This window comes from Sinocyclocheilus grahami, unplaced genomic scaffold, assembly GCF_001515645.1.
Source record: "Sinocyclocheilus grahami isolate Dianchi unplaced genomic scaffold, SAMN03320097.WGS_v1.1 scaffold613.1, whole genome shotgun sequence".
NCBI lineage: Eukaryota > Metazoa > Chordata > Actinopteri > Cypriniformes > Cyprinidae > Sinocyclocheilus > Sinocyclocheilus grahami.
This window is the reverse complement of record NW_015505792.1, coordinates 821,990-840,672: the sequence shown is the minus strand read 5'-3', so window position 1 is coordinate 840,672 and position 18,683 is coordinate 821,990. Positions and strand designations below refer to the sequence as shown.

The 18,683-nt window shown below is 36.3% G+C and overlaps 1 protein-coding gene across 1 annotated transcript in view; it reads right to left on the bottom strand.

The window, feature by feature from the left end:
• LOC107557642 (arf-GAP with Rho-GAP domain, ANK repeat and PH domain-containing protein 1-like) overlaps nt 1-18,683 on the bottom strand; it is a 52,057-nt gene that overhangs the window by 24,855 nt on the left and 8,519 nt on the right. Inside the window, exon 2 of the mRNA XM_016241120.1 lies at nt 8,789-9,670. Coding sequence (XP_016096606.1) covers nt 8,789-9,633 — 845 coding nt within the window. The 5' untranslated portion in view covers nt 9,634-9,670. The remainder of the gene's footprint in view (nt 1-8,788; nt 9,671-18,683) is intronic.

Sequence of the window (18,683 nt, the reverse complement as noted above, 5' to 3'; positions counted from 1 at the left end):
TACTGCAGTTATATCTGATCAAATGCACATTATTATTCTTTAGTTTGGGTTAAACAAATCAGCTTTGCTTGGTTGGAACAGCAGCTATGCTAATTATGTCTCTATTTGTTTCTCTGTTTCTGCTGGGATTGACATCCCGTGGTAACTAGGATTTACACGAGCTTCAGTCTGAATCCAGAACACCTGAGAAGAGATGATGCAACCCCTCAGAGGACCTCAGATGATGCCAACCCTGAAACAACATAAAGAACTACCACATTCTGCTATAAGTTTGATTGCATCATATAATAATTGCTGTTAATCGTCTGTTTGATTACATCTTTAATTGATTACGCCTTTAATTGATTTTTCCGTACATTTCTGCCATATGTACATTAACTGACAGTCACCACTGATAAACTACCACTAAATATTGTAGAAACTTAATTTGCTGTAAAGTTGCCTTGCAACGATTTGTATCGTGAAAAGCGCTGTACAAATAAACTTGAACTGAATTGAATTGAACCAGGAAAATCCAGAGAGACTTTCAGTTCAGTGTGTTAAAGAATAACTGCTAACCAAAGAGCAGCGCAATGAACGTTGGAGAGACTGATTCATTCTTCTCTTCTGCTTTCACATCCTCAATTTAACCAACAATTTCATTCATCATCAATTTATTTTTATATTTTTGTAATTATGGCTTCATTTTTGTATCCTAGACTTTCTGGATCAACTTAAAAATATATGTTTACATTTAATCATTTAGCAGATGCTTTTATCCAAGCGAATCATTTTAAGGAGGCAATAACAAACACATGAAGTGCTGCTAATAAATAGTAGTACATTTTTATTTAATGCCATGTCAGCATCTTAGGCTATTTTCATGGCAAAAACGATTACAAAAATACAAGTATAGCAAATAAAATAAAAACCAGCAAACAAACAAACACAAGATGATAAAAAATCTAAAACTTTTTCTGGCAAAATTATACTAAACTCTTTAAGTGAGTTCACTTCCTAAAAGAGTTTTCTACATACATTAAAAGCGGGACAGTCCAATAAAATATGTATGACAGAAAGGGGAATCTTGCAGAACATGCATTGAGTAGGGTCTTAACTTTTCGAAGTGCTAATAAAACAAGGCTTCATTTAAAAATAAAGACTATATGATCCGTGCATGCATGTAGCATGCAGCTGCTTCCATACGAAAATCCATTTATAGAGCACAGACGGACTGAGATGACTGCAGTTTCACTGGTTCATGTGTCATTGTGAAAACAGAAACTGCTGCTTTCTGACAGCTTTGTGAAAGCTTTTCCAGCTCATCTGAACACCTCGTCGGATGGAGAGATGGAAAACACAACGCTACTGGACTCTGGAGCAGCAGAAACCTGCTCTATACCTGTACTGCACATGAGTGTTATATCTACTGGATAAAAACAGCTAACCTGAGGGGCTACTGTTCTTGTCATTAGTGCTCTTTAAGTGAAAAAAATGTATATTATTAACCAATAACGCTTGCTGCAGTGAAAAAGTGCATCTGCTGTTGTCTCTCACATCAAAATCCAGCCACATATGTGTTTAGAGCTGTTTAAACGCTGCTTGATCTGTGCAGATTTCTCTCCTGATTCAGACCAGAACACTTTTTCACTGGAGTGAACAGTTTTTCACTGGAGATTATGGACTCTATGTATTTTAGTTAAAAACGTCTTAATGCTGGATTTGTTTCAGGTTTTGTCTTCTCCAGATGTTAACTGATGGACTGGAGTGCTGTGGATTATTGTGATGTTTTTATCAGCTGTTTGAACTCTCATTCTGACGGTACCCATTCACTACAGAGCATCCATTGCTGAGACACTGATGCAATGCTGCATTTTTCCAAATCTGACGAAGAAACAAACTCACCTACATTTCGGATGCACTAAGGATGAGCACATTTTCAGCACATTCTAATTTTTGGGTGAACTTTTCCTTGAATAATCCAAAGTCTTAGACAAAAGTGCAACCAACACCCAACTAGTGATACATTTTCAAGCGCTGCCAATCTACCAAAACCCATATCAATCAACCAGTACTACTAACTAACGTATGTTGTTTTATCCTGATGCTCAGCACAGATTCAAGCACATCAAATGAACCAATCAACATTACTGAGCAAAAAACAGAAATGAGCTGAACGGTCAGCCGCGGTCACTCGCTAAACATCCGAAAGTGAACGGCACAAACACAGAGTTCATCAGCGAACGCAGGAGTTACTGAGCGCTTTCCCTGATGACTGATGGTTTTTGTGCGAACCACCAAATAAAGTGAGAGATGACGTGTGTTTACGGCTGATAACAAACGTGCAGCGCTCGAAACAAAGCAACAGAAAGGAACGACATGAACACTAACCACCAGAAAGATGAAGCTGCAGTTTTACAGTGCAGAGCATCAGCTCATAAATACAGCTGTGATGAGAAGTAGAAGCTCTGAAGAGCGTAAAACACTAGTCAATGCTGCAGCGAGACTATAGTTTCACGACAGCTGCTTAAAATAATAAATCAACAAAAATACAGCCCTCCACTCACATCATCTACAGAAAACATAGTCTAGTTTGACTCAGTTTGTGTTTAATTCTGAACATTAGAGAAACCTCAAAAGCACTGATCGGACAAGCAAAAGAGATCACTAAAAGCACGCACAATGAAAAGTACAAACACAAAAGATTAGACACAAAGTACATAAGGAAACAGAACAACAAACATTCACTTCCACATTGAACTTACATGCTCAAATAAGGCCATCCGAGACCGACGAGAGTGACCAAAATCCTGTTGTACACTGATAAACGTCAGCAGGAGAGCCAGATCAGTGAATACAGTCCAGTAAGCAAGTGCAAAAAAAACGAGAGAGCTGGAGAACCACGTCGAGAACGAGTGAACGAGACCTAAACCGACCACACGGAAGTGGAAAACACTTTTAGACGTGAACAAGGCTCTGTGCTGAGACCTTCAAAACAACAAAGAGCTTCCTGAAATCTGCCTCCTGTTTCTCCTGTTCACAAAACCACCGGTGACCATTCATTTCACCAAACCCAACCCTGCATTTATTTACGTTTTGCATTGTGATTTTTTTGTGTTATTACTGTAAAAAAGAGAGATCAAGTGTAATGTGAAAAAAATGTATCGTCACTTATGCAATTATCATTATTACAGCAACTTTTATATAATAAAATATAAAAATAATTTCATGTTAAAATATTAAATTATATATTTATATAAAAATAGTTTTAAAAAATTACATTTCTGTATAATTGTATTTTGCATTACGAAATGCATTTATTTTATTTCATCGTGAAATTTTATCAAAATTCTAATTTTTGTAATAAAAAAGGGTAATTATTAAGTGTAATGTGAGAAATAGTAATTTATACACATATAAAACTATGGAAAAAAACAATACTTTATTAGCATATTTTGCATAATACAAATTCTTTATTTTACTGCATTGCAAAATTATTTTGTTCAAAATTCAATTCATTTTTGTAATTAAAAAAATTGAAAAAAAAAGTCATTACGTGTAATGTGAAAAATATGATATATTATTAAATTGTAATTTTTACATCATGGGAGTCTTTAAATCATTATTACAGCAACCCTAAATATTAATTTAGAAATTAAAAGCAATAAAAAGTAAATCTAAAAAACATTATATAAAATTATTGAATATTATATTGATACAATTATGATAAAACAGTATAATTATATTAGTAACAATTATTTTATAATAATTATATAATTTTATATTAAAATATTAAATCATATTTACAAATAAAAAAAATTCACATTACTGTATAATGAGAATCACAATCTAGAAACAAACTCAAAAGTTAAGTTTATAGGTACATTATAGCATTGAGAATATGATTATTATCTTTTTTAAATAATGAGAGTACATAATCAACATAAAAATAATGTACAATATCTGATAACCATAACTTTCCAAAATGTCTCGGAAACGGAATCTAAAACCACAACTTCTCCATAAAACCACTCACATGCTGACAGTAAATGATCTTTCTATAAAAAACCACTAAAACTCATTTCAAAACGTTTGTGGGAATACAGCTGTGTGTGTGTTTGGAGGAGGCGTCACGCACGGCATTGTGGGTCAGAAGCGCATCATTTGAGGAAACGACAGGAGAACAGCTGACATCTAGAGCTCATGCAGAACAACTACAGGTCACAGCAAACACGGAGCACTACAGGACTGAACGCGTCCAGTATTAACTCAATGCAATCAAACAGAACAAAGTACAGATCAATGACCGTCACTCGCCTTCAAACTACTTCTACCATGAGAAACCGACACCGTTTATCACAAAAATCATGGGGAAAAGTAATCCAAACTAATCCGTTTTTTTATTAAATACTAAAATCCAGTTTCAATGCCGATTCATTTTCTCAGCTAATTGTGTCCCTGCAGCACAATCAAACAGAACAAAGTACAGATCAATGACCGTCACTCGCCTTCAAACTACTTCTACCATGAGAAACCGACACCGTTTATCACAAAAATCATGGGGAAAAGTAATCCAAACTAATCCGTTTTTTTATTAAATACTAAAATCCAGTTTCAATGCCGATTCATTTTCTCAGCTAATTGTGTCCCTGCAGCACAAAAGCAGTGTTAAGTCGCTGGGGGATATTTGTAGCAATAGCCAACAATACATTGTATGGGTCACAATTATACATTTCTCTTTTATGCCAAAAATCATTAGGATATTAAGTAAAGATCATGTTTAGTAAATGTCCTACCGTAAATATCTACCGTAAATATATCAAAACGTAATGTTTGATTAGTAATATGCATTGCTAAGAACTTCATTTGAACAACTTTAAAGATGATTTTCTCAATATTTAGATTTTTTTGCACCCTCAGATTCCAGATTTTCAAATATTGTCCGATCCTAACAAACCATACATCAATGGAAAGCTTATTTATTCAGCTTTCAGATGATGCACAAATATCAATTTCACGAAATTAACCCTTATGACTGGTTTTGTGCTCCAGGGTCACAAATACATATATTTGATTCTTTTATTCTCGTCTAGCAGAGTGCCGGTGTTTGATAAGGATGTTCCACCTGACTCATGACACAGAAATGCATTTTCCTTCAATTTGCAGCCCAAATATGTGAAATGTGTCGTAATGGCTGATCATGTGCAGATGATTTTAGTTCTTAATTCAGTTGTGCATTCATCTGGATTGCTTGTATAGACTGCATGTGTGTGTGTGTGTGTGTGTTTATGGTGGGTTCTTCTGTTAAATGTTGTTTTCTTGCCCTCATATAGTCAGTGAGCTGAGGGTCTGGTCCGTGTGCAGACAGGCGTCTCTGACAGCTGCTCTGTCTCCAGCATGTCAGTTTGAGCTTCCAGCGAGAGCGTTGCGAGCGGCCTGTCCTGCGGCGCAGCTGTGCTCTGACTCCACGGGCTGCATTCGTATTCAAATCCTCCAGCTCGTGCTGCAGATGTGCCTCTAACGTCTCAGACGCTCGTAACGCAGCGTACTTCACTGGATTATCTCACATTAGTGCTCGAACATTTGCATTTACAGCCCTTCTCTTCTGCAGTCTGACTCTCGGGTCTTACACAAGCATTCTGCTGTGCATTTACTGCAATGCGTTCCTCAAAGATGTTTATAATAACAACACACTATAATATTCATTACAATTTGTTTTTGATAAATGTAGTACATTTTTAACAATTTCAGCCTTTTGGAGGTGAGAATAACTAGAAATTACTATATTTCCGTGACTTCTAATTTTTATTTCTTTTCAAGTCTCAAAAATGACCATTTTAGACTCTCAGAAGCTGTTAGTTCAAATACATTTCAAACAAATCCAGTGTACTCGATTTATTCATGCACTAAAAATTCAGCGTTCTTGCACTTTTTGGCCAATAATTTATTAAAAATGTTTTGTTTGTTTTACTTGAGTGTGTGTGTGTGTGTGTGAGAGTGTGTGTGTGTGTGAGTGTGTGTGTGTGTGTGTGAGAGTGTGTGTGTGTGTGTAAACAACTGGTGGAGTTTTCGGTGCAGAATCATGGGTAATGTAGTTTTTCACCATAATGCCGCTGTTAAATGTGATTATATAAAAACAATGTTAAAATAATGGGGGCTGATGATTTCAACAGAAGCATGAACTGTTGATTAACAACCTCGTAGCTCAAAGTACGTCTGTCTTTAAACAGTTTATAAGTTGCCACTAAAAATCAGTACCGCTTTGGAGAAAATAAATGGGATTTATTTCTGTTGCACGCTATTAAACCAGTCACATGACCAAACAATCATACTGTCTCAGTCTCTGCAGTGTTACTCATTTAACAAACTTTAAAAAGAAAAAACGTCAAAATAATGTCATACTTTGTCCAGATCAGGTTAAGAATAATAATCATTTAAAAAGAACAATTTAACGAAAAATCAAGAATTCATTAAACAGATTGCAGTCAATGTCACTAAAAGTATTACTAGTGATGCACCAAATTTTTGTCAACCCAGAATATTTACCCGAAAATATGAATTTTTAATTTAGGAATGAAAAAAAAAGTATGCAAAACTGTGACTTCTTAAATGTTTGTATTCAAAATGTACATTGTTGGTCACAAATGTTCATAGAAAAAAGGCTACATTACATTTATAATCCATAGGAATATATTTTTTTTTATTAAATAATAGAAATACTAAAATCCAAATAAAATAAAATAAAGGTGTATTTTCTGGTAATTTTGGACCCGTGACTCAATACTAGAGGTCGACCGATGTATTGGTTTTGCCGATTAATCGGCACCGATAGTTGATGCTGGAACTATCGGTTATCGACAAAAATCCATGCCGATAGTTTTTCGGGTTGCGTCCATTGCTGGAGCGTCTGAGAAGCTGAGAAGGGTCTGTTGTCATTACACCGTGCGAGAGCGGCCTCTAGTGGTTGAAATCACTGACAGCACGAGCTGTTTGTTTAGACACGTGATACTGCACGCCGAACAGAGCGGGGAACTTCAGACACGGATTTAAATGTAGCCGACAGAAAATCCTGCCGCGCCACAGAGCGCCATTCACATAGTTTTCCATTAAATTACACTATATTGGTCCCGAATCGTTGTTAATGTACATAATGAATTGTGTATTTTCAGCAAAATGTTTGTTTTTCTGTGGCTCTAATAAAGTCTGTGTGCTTCATTTATAGAGCTATAATATACAGTAGGTCGCGCTTTCTCTTTCAGTTTGCTCCGTTTTTTAAACACTGAACTTCAAACTCATCCATGCCAAATTGTTCATTCTTGAAGTAAACTGGTGTATGTTTGGTGATTAAATAAACCGTTTTAGACCGCGACGCGTCCGGAGTGTGTGTGATATCGGTGAGTTCTCCTAGACTCAGCGCTGCGCTTTTATTTCTTTTAGATAATCCTCAAGTGTTCAAGAATAGAAGCAGTTAAAGTGTGAGCGTATACATACAATATCCATATGTATATAATTTTAATGCTATAGCCTTTGTGTATATATTTAAAGATGTGCATCTTCAAGCACGACAGTTGAAATGGTAACACTTTAAAATTAGAGTCCATTTGTAGCTTTAAGATTAATGAAAGCTGTGTAAGTATTGTTCCTTGTTAGAGTGTGTTCATTTCAACATTTACTATTACTATTATTATTATTTGTACTACTATTACTAGTATGGTTCAGTACTGTTTTTGTTAATAAAGCACTATTTTATTTTTGTTCAGTATCAATTTTAAAACTATCGCTTAATTAATCGGTATCGGCCAGTGTGGTCCAACCTTGCTATCGGTATCGGCAAAATCCACTATCGGTCGACCTCTAATCAATACAGTTTAAAAACTACCCAGATCCCCTGTTTAATGGACAAAATCTGGCTCAAAATATAAGAAATATATGCACCATATTACATAATCATTATATTTATATCAATATTTAAAGTATATTTAAAAGTTATGACAACCACCGCTGAAATAATATCATTAATGTGCATTTTAAATGTTTAACTTAAAATTTTATTAGACTGTTGATTATTAAATAATTATTAATATTAAATAACTATTAATTTATTAAAAAAAATTTAATAGTAAAAAAAAAAATTTTTTAATTCACTTATTAAAATCGGGCTAAATGAAAACTATAATTTCTTAAAAAAAATTAAGTATTACATACTAGGGCTGTGACGGTCGCCATGACAAACAGAATGTCACATTTTATTATCAGCCGTTTCGACACATACATGTTTTATCAGCTAAGAAGGACAGCACTTTTAGCGTGACCCTGGAGCACAAAACCAGTCATAAGGGTAAATTTTTTCGAAATTGAGATGTATGCATCATCTGAAATAGGCTGAATAAATAAGCTTTCCATTGATCTGTGGTTTGTTAGGATAGCACAATATTTGAAAATCTGGAATCTGAGGGTGCAAAAAAATCTCAATATTGAGAAAATCATCTTTAAAGTTGTCCAAATTAAGTTCTTAGCAATGCATATTACTAATCAAACATTAAGTTTTGATATATTTACGGTAGGAAATTTACTAAATATCTTCATGGAACATGATCTTTACTTAATATCCTAATGATTTTTGGCATAAAAGAGAAATGTATAATTGTGACCCATACAATGTATTGTTGGCTATTGCTACAAATATCCCCCAGCGACTTAACACTGCTTTTGTGCTCCAGGGTCACCGCGGTGGTAAAAATCTGCCACCGTCACAGCCCTATTACATACTAAACATTGCAGCAGTTGACAGATAAAGTGTGCCCTGTACCTAGACGTGGGCGGGCTTCCGGATGACGTGCTTCTGGGATTCGTAGTTCTGGAGCAGATGGAGACACGAGGTGGTGGAACAGGGGGTCTGTACGGGCCGTCTCTGGGCTCTTTAGAGATGCCCACGGCGTAGCTCTTAGGAGGAAGAGGAGGAGCGCCCGCTTCTCCCTGAGCAGGAGACGAACACTGTTCATACAGGTGGAAGCGCTCCGATGATGAGGAGGAGGAGGAGGAGGAGGAAGAGGGAGACACAGGAGACGGTTTCCTCTCACTCGTCTGGAGTTGCTGCGCCGGCCCTTTAAGAGGCAGGTGTTCTGGGCGTGGCCTGGGAGTTGGGATGGGCTTGGCTTGTTCGGCAGGCGTGGGCGTTTCCTTTTGTTCAGGGAGGCTGATAGGCTCAGGAGCGGTCGCCATGGTTACCGATCCGGGCGTGAAGGGAACGGGGGGTCGATTGGGCGTGACTCGAGGCGGGACGGGAGGCGGGCGTCTACCTGCGACACTGTTTTCCGATGCTCTGAATTTGGTCCTCTCTCGGGCAACGGGCCTGTCCTCCTCTCGCTCCTCGTCCTCCTCCGTTCCCGCCGCCGAGGGGAGGAGCTTGCGCAGGCTGCCAAGGATCCGCTTCCTATGGCCGGGCAGAGCCACGCCCATCTGCTGCAGCTGGGCGGAGCTTAGATCATGACACTCCCACAGCATTCCCAGCCCCGCCTCCCGGAAGGCCGGGCAGTACTGGTCGAGCCGGAGGCCACTCAGCCAATCGCACACGGGCTGGGAACACTCCGGCGGGACGAAGGACATGACCGGAGCACCGGGCTGCAGGAATACACTGCAGGACTTCTTCTCCATGAGACGAGCTCAGGCAATCATCGCTGGAACGGGACGTCTATTGAGAGAAAGAGAGAGAGAAATCATCAGACTGATCAGGATTTATTTATTGTAAGTCAGAATTTATTTATTTATTCATTATTTGTTTGTTTGTTTATTGTGAGACAGAATTTATTTATTTGTTTGTTTGTTTATTGTGAGTCCGAATTTATTTATTTATTATTTGTTTGCTTGTTTATTGTGAGACAGAATTGATTTATTTATTATTTGTTTGCTTGTTTATTGTGAGACAGAATTGATTTATTATTTATTTGTTTGCTTGTTTGTTTGTTTATTATGAGTCAGTATTTATTTATTTATTGTGAATCAGATTTGATTTATTCATTCATTATTTATTTATTGGGAGTAAGAATTTGTTTGTTTGTTTGTTGTGAGCCAGTATTTATTATTTATTTATTTATTGTGAATCAGATTTTATTTATTCATTCATTATTTATGTTTGTTTATTGTGAGTCAATATTTATTTATTTGTTAGTTTGTTTGTTGTGAGTTGGTATTTATTTATTTATATATTGTGAGTCAGAATTTATGTATTTATTTGTTTATTGTGAGTCAGTATTTATTTATTTATGCATTGATTTATTTGTTTGTTTATTTATTGCGAGTCAGTATTTATTTATATATTTAATTTCCTTTCTTTCTTTTTGACCCGTTACTGAATAAATCGCTTGGCAAGTTTTGTACTAAAGGATTTTTTTATTAATTTAAAAATATTGAAAGTTGAGTTTAGTTGTTGTCAGATGAGACACTACAGATATTAATGAATATCCGATCGTGGGTGAATTTACTGGCCATAAATATTTTCATGACCCTAAAACCGTTGCATCATTTTTTAATTAAAATATTTGGGTAATTAGGCCTATTATTCACTTTTTGCATGCATGTTGTTTTAAAGAGACGTGTCTTTAGTGCTCCAGGGAACAGCGTTACGGGAATCATGAGCGTGTTAAAGGAGACACATGCATTCAGAAGTCATATACTGTAAAACACAAGCCTGTCACCATCTCTCGCCGAAACTGAACCTGCAGGCATGAACACTCACTATTCTGTTCCTCATATTTTCATTCTGCTGAACATGTGGGGAAAATTACACATGGAGAGAAAAAGAACTTCAGGAATCCGAGACATGTTTACTTAAGCGGAGTCAGATAATCACAAGAAGTCTATCATACAAGAACAAAAATATGCATAGCTGATCCAAGAGCCTGATGAAATCTGTTTGATGTTTTCTCAAATTCAGCGTTTTTCGTTTTAATTTGTCTGGATATACTTATATTCATATTTTCTCTGAATATTTCATTTAAATGTGTTAATACAATTGTAATTTAAAAACGTCTAATGAACTGCATTTATAAAACTTTAACAATTCAATAATTGATTAATAAATTCGACAATAATAGGGGCTTATGAAATGCTTTTTACTGTTTTTAAACATTCTGTGTTTTCTGTTTGAACTTTTATTGATTTTTTTATGTAATTTAGCATCAAAAATGAATGCATACAACTTTTTAAACAATTTAAAAGATTAATTAAATTAGTTTCATTAACTAATTAAATTTAATAATTTTCCATCTCAATTAAATGCACCTTGATTTAATGATGTTTAGATATTGGTACTGGAAAATCAGACAAAAATACAGAGGAAGACGTTCATTATTATTACTATTATTTTATTATTCTTTTTATTATCTATGTATTTTTCCCAAATTGTATTTATTTATTTATTTTTTTGCAGTGCATGCAACATTTAATGCCATTACCTTATTAATTTAAGATGTTCTGCTCTGATTTAAGACCTTTTCACACCTTAATTTGTGGAAGTGCAAATTAAGACTTTGTACCATTTTTACTCTAATACGGCGCTTGTTACATTTTGACCCGGCTGGCTTATTTATCTTTACATTAAATGTGACTTATTCTGCAGCAAAACGCACTCAGACAAAAACTAACATTTCAGAAAAAGCTCATTTCCTGCATGCAATTTCCTGTTCCTGCTCAGATAAAGATCATTTTTCCAGTTGAGCTCATTATCAGTCAGATGAATACAGATATTATTAGACCATGACTTCACAAACGCAGTCTTCGTGCATGATTTCTAAATCACTCTACGTCGTGTCTGACGTTAGATTTCTGTGTTAATGATTATAATACACTGAAGCTGTGCTGCTGAAATGTTCTGGAACGAGCGACTGAAGCCCATGCACTCGTGTTCCTAAAAGACGTGTCCGACATGCGGTTAGACTCACAAAACACCATTCACACACACCAAAACAGAAGCAGCTCCTTCCACCTCCAATCCTTTTCTGTTTTAACACCGGTTCCTCAAACACAGTAATGATTCATCATCATTATCATTAATAGTATCTATCAACAGGATGCCTGTCAGGTGTCCATTCCAAAGAGAAAAACCAAAAATGAAGAGATATTCTCCAACATACAGTGCATTTTTCTTTAAGAGAGAGATTTGCACGTAAAATTAAAACCAACACACACACACATTCATGACTGGATCTTCAGGTCATGTGTGTTTGAACATGAAAACACACACGAGAGCAGCTCATCTGAGTATGCATTTAGTAAAAAATAACAAAAAAACATGAGGAACGCAAGACTGAAGCTGCCACATCTATCTGAACACTTGCCTTACAGGACAAGAGTTTTAATCACATTTCTGACTAAATGTAGATGTGTGTGAACTAAGGCTGTCAGAATGGCTGAAAAACTAAATTCAAATTTTGCACTTAAATATTATCAATATTAAAATTATATTAGAATATAAAAGGCATAATTTCAGTTTGGGGGGGAAAGAGCTTTTGGCTTCTCTCCTGAGGACACAAGAGGGTGCATCGAGCAAAATATTACTAATGCAATTATAGCAATAAAATATAATTAAGTTGCTTAAACAATTATAAATAAACAGCATCATGTATGCATAGTCGAACCTCTGTTCATCAGTTTGCACTGGCTACCAGTAGCTGCTCGCATAAAATTCAAGCATTGCCTACAAAACCACCACTGGCTCTGCACCCATTTACCTAAATTCATTACTTCAGAGTTATCTGCACTCTAGAAGCTCGCATACTATAATATACACAAAGAATATTGGCCGATATATCGTTATCGGCCTTTTTTTTTACTCCCTAATATCGGTATCGGCCCCAAAAAACCCATATCGGTCGGGCTCTATTAATAAGTCATATTAATGTGACTTTTTATGATCTCAAATTTAATAAAACTGAATTTTACTCCTAAATACATTAAAATTCACAAACACACACATCTCTATCTAGCTGTATGTCTGTCTGTCTATCTATATATACACACACAGTTTAAAGTGGGCCTATAAATAATTACATAATTATTAAATACAGTTTGAAGCAGATATTTTCAAAAAGCCAGTGTACTTTTTGTATTCTAATAAATTCAATAATTTTGCTTGTAAATGTCTCCTTGTGTGCCTTTATTTAGGAAAACTTTAACCCTTTGTGACAGAGGTTTCATCACTAGTATTTAACTCACATCAATAATGATCACTCATTTCTGAACAGGTGTTCTCTTTCTAAACTCTCTACTCGTATCTGGCTGTAGTTTAACAGGGAGTGAGAAAGTGCTTAGTGAGAAGTGAAACAAAAGGCGTGTTTGGGATTGTGAGCTTACATTAGCGCTGCAGTTCTCAAATCCTCACTCAAGCTGACACTCACTCACACACACACAGACTCAAAGACTCATTCACTCACTCACTCACACTCACACACACACACACACACACACACAGACTCACAGACTCATTCATTCACTCACTCACACTCACACACTCACAGACACAGACTCACTCTCAGACACACACTCACACACACACACACACACACAGACTCACAGACTCATTCATTCACTCACTCACACTCACACACTCACAGACACAGCCTCACTCTCAGACACACACTCACACACACACACACACACACAGACTCACAGACTCATTCATTCACTCACTCACACTCACACACTCACAGACACAGACTCACTCTCAGACACAGACTCACTCACTCACTCACACTCACACACACACACACACTCACTCACTCACTCACAGACACAGACACACTCACTCACTCACTCACTCACAGACACACTCACTCACTCACTCTCACACTCTCACACACACACACACACATTCACACACACGACTCGGTCTCGCCCCTCCTGCATCTGACTCATCATCATAGTTACTCAGCCCTTGACCCTTGACCTCTGAGTGTATCAAACAGTTGAACCTAAGGTGTCAGACTCTGTGTCGGTCAAGAGACTATTCAATGGAATCATAGGGTGAAAGAAATTAAATCAGACAGTATTTGTAGACTACAAATATTCATATTGTTGGAGACTGTAGACAGTGAAGGACACATCTATGCTGACTGCAAAACAACAACCAGATAAATACATCTTAGTAGGGTTTTCAAACTAGGGACGCCCAAATACAATGATCCCCTTTTGATAATGATCTCTATCAGTACATTTTTGTGTTAAAATCCAGTCATACTGTGTAAGAAATATTACATTTAATATTTAAAAAATACTTAATCAAATAATTGTTTTCAAAAATTAAACAAGTTGGGTTTTACGTTGTCATTATACTAAAACTAAACTTTTTTGCACAAAGATTTTTTTACAATTAACAAATTGAGAAAAAAAAACATTATTGCAATTAAAGTCTTGATTTCTGACCTGTCTGTAGAAAGCAGAATCAAATATTACATTTAGTGACTGCGAACATAAAAAACTATTATGTCAAACATATTTAATTAATATCTCATGTGCAACACATCAACTTCGGCAGCCCAAAATATACATTAAACATTAAATATATAAATAAAAACAATTCTCAAATATTGCATGCCATATTGCTGGAAACTGTAGACAGTGAAGGACACATCTATGCTGACTGCAAAACAACAACCAGATAAATACATCTTAGTAGGGTTTTCAAACTAGGGACGCCCAAATACAATGATCCCCTTTTGATAATGATCTCTATCAGTACATTGTTGTGTTAAAATCCAGTCATACTGTGTAAGAAATATTACATTTAATATTTAAAAAATACTTAATCAAATAATTGTTTTCAAAAATTAAACAAGTTGGGTTTTACGTTGTCATTATACTAAAACTAAACTTTTTTGCACAAAGATTTTTTTACAATTAACAAATTGAGAAAAAAAAACATTATTGCAATTAAAGTCTTGATTTCTGACCTGTCTGTAGAAAGCAGAATCAAATATTACATTTAGTGACTGCGAACATAAAAAACTATTATGTCAAACATATTTAATTAATATCTCATGTGCAACACATCAACTTTGGCAGCCCAAAATATACATTAAACATTAAATATATAAATAAAAACAATTCTCAAATATTGCATGCACCACTTTTAATTTTTTTTTTTTTTAATAATTGCAATTTATGTCTTGATTTCTGGCCAGTCTGTAGAAAGCATAATGAAATATTACATTTAGTGAATATAAACACAACAAATAATTACCTTAAACATATTTAATTTATATCTTAAGTGAACATATCAACTTTGACAGCCCTAAAAATACATAAATATAAAAATTTTAAAAATCTCTCAATTTTCACAGACCCCTTCGGGAAAGTCTTACGGCCCCCAGTTAGAAAACCCCTGTTTAAGCGGAAAGCATGAGTAATAAACAACGGAAGACATCCTACCGCCGTATACTGAAGCATATGTCAGACTTCAGAAACACATTCAATCCAGAAAACCACGAGGAGGAGGAATAAAACTGCTCTGTAATTAAAGGCCATGAAACACTTCACAGCCTCTATAAAACATTCTGCTCAGAACGACACATTAGACAGAAACAGGATGAAAACAGCAAACAAGCGTCTCAGTTGTGGTTAAAGTCTCACTGACACGTGCTTACGAAGTCACACAAACGCACACGGTGAGAGGTTTTGACCAGCTAATCAACAACTCGAGAACTCGCTGAAGACAGACGGATGATGCATCTACTGCTCTACGCTTACACGAGTACAAGCACAAATAAACACTGCAAAATAAACTATTACAAACATCATCAACCAGGGAAGTGTGGATGGGTGCCGTCAGAATGAGAGTCCAAACAGCTGATAAAAACATCACAATAATCCACAAGTAATCCACAGCACTCCAGTCCAGCAGTTAACATCTGGAGAAGACAAAAGCTGAAACTAATCCAGCATTAAGACGTTTTTAACTTAAATACATAGAGTCCATAACCCATAATAACGCTTCCTCCAGTGAAAAAGTGTTCTGGTGTGAATCAGGAGAGAAATCTGCACAGATCAAGCAGCGTTTAAACAGCTCTAAACACATATGTGGCTGGATTTTGATGTGAGAGACAACAGCAGATGCACTTTTTCACTGGAGGAAGAGTTATTATGGATTATGGACTCTATGTATTTGAGTTAAAAGCGTCTTAATGCTGGATTTGTTTCAGCTTTTGTCTTCTCCAGATGTTAACTGATGGACTGGAGTGCTGTGGATTATTGTGATGTTTTTATCAGCTGTTTGGACTCTCATTCTGACGGCACCCATTCACTGCAGAGCATCCATTGCTGAGACACTGATGCAATGCTATATTTCTACAAATCTGAGGAAGAAACAAACTCATCCTGATCTCGGATGATCTGAGGATGAGCACATTTTCAGATCATCTTCAGTTTCGGCTGAATTATTAATGGCTGATAGTCCCTGATATCATACCAATAAATACAGAAAACAATTTAGTGATGGCAAATAAGATGTTTATTACCCATCAATAGTGCTGTCAGGTTTTGGAACTGAAACAAGAGAGAACTACCACTTCTGTTTATGGGCAAACTAATCGTGTAATTATATCCAAATATCACCGGTTTATCACTAACGTGATAATAAAGACGTCTCTCATCATGTGCTGCTGCTGGTTTAGTTGCATTTAAAAGCATTTAACAAACGCTGATGTGACAAATAAAAAGGCAAATTGGTTATAAATTCACAAGGAACTGGAAGTGTTGACGAACATTCACTGAAAGAAACGCTGAACAACATCAAGCTCGACTGAGCCGCTTCAGTGTTTATAACAAACATCAACCTGATTAACATTCCAGCCACGTCACAGGACTAGTTAACCCCTCCACACACACACACACACACACACACACCTAACACAGATCTCTATTATGAGCATTAAAGGAACTGAAATCGTCCTGTGCATGCAGAGCATGACTGCAGTGCACTAGTATTAGTGCTCTATCTATTTAAAGCAGCACTATGTAACTTTTTCTGTGTTCAAAATTTACTAAATGTATATAATGAGCGAGTACATCATGAATTCATCTTCCAAACTGCATTTTTGTCTTATTCCGAATCACTACGGTGCACTTATAATAAGTACTTATATTCGGACTATTGTAGCCTGGTCACCGCTGCAGAGGAACACACCTGCGTGAATCGCCAGAGACATAAACTTAGAGAAGTAGAAAATAAGGGAAAATAAAATCCAAAACTACATGGGCACCCTTACTACACCCTTAGCAGCAACAACTGCAATCAAGCGTCTGCGATAACCTGCAATGAGTCTGTTACAGCGCTGTGGAGGAGTTTTGATCCACTCATCTATGCAGAATTGTTGTAATTCAGCCACATTGGAGGGTTTTCGAGCATGAACCGCCTTTTTAAGGTCACTGTGTTATCTTTTACTAAATTTAAATGTGTTTGATGATCTGAAACATTAAAGTGGGACAAACATGCAAAAAAATAAGAAATCTGGAAGGGGGTCAACACTTTTTCACACCGCTGTACATCTTGGATGCCCTGGGGTAAGTAGATAAACATCATATTTTCATTTTTGGATGAACTATCCCTTTAAGAACTCTATTAGTCGGACCACAACGCCTGTGAAATCTTGTGGTTTAAAACCACATCCCTCAAACACACACACACACACACACACACACTGAATTAGCATTTACCGGGTAAAGAAACAAACATTCCAGCAACTGAGCAACCAGAGAGAAAGACAGAAGCAAAAAAACAGAAAAAGACAAAAATACAGACAGACAGAAAACAGGGAAAGACAGAAGCAGAAAACAGAGAAAGGCAGAAATACAGACAGAGAGAAGACAGAGAAAGACAGAAATACAGACAGAAGACAGAGAAAGACAGATATACAGACAGACAGACAGACAGACAGAAGACAGAAATACAGACAGACAGAAGACAGAGAAAGACAGAAATACAGGCAGACAGAAGACAGAAATACAGACAGAGAAAGAGAAATACAGACAGAAAGACAGAAATACAGACAGACAGAGGACAGAGAAAGACAGAAATACAGAGACAGAAAACAGAGAAAGACAGAAATACAGACAGACAGAAAACAGCGAAAGACAGACAGACAGACAGACAGAAAACCGAGAAAGACAGAAATACAGACAGAGAAAGACAGAAGTACAGACAGACAGAAGACAGAGAAAGACAGAAATACAGACAGACAGACAGACAGACAGAAGACAGAAAGACAGAAATACAGACAGACAGAGGACAGAGAAAGACAGAAATACAGAGACAGAAAACAGAGAAAGACAGAAATAAAGACAGACAGAAAACAGAGAAAGACAGAAAGACAGACAGACAGAAGACAGAGAAAGACAGAAATACAGACAGACAGAAGACAGAGAAAGACAGAAATACAGACAGACAGAAGACAGAGAAAGACAGAAATACAGACAGAGAAAGACAGAAATACAGACAGACAGAAAACAGAGAAAGACAAAAATACAGACAGAAGACAGAGAAAGACAGAAATACAGACAGACAGAAGACAGAGAAAGACAGAAATAAAGACAGACAGAAGACAGAGAAAGACAGAAATAGACAGACAGAAAACAAAGAAAGACAGAAATACAGACAGACAGAAGACAGAAAGACAGAAATACAGACAGACAGAAGACAGAGAAAGACAGAAATA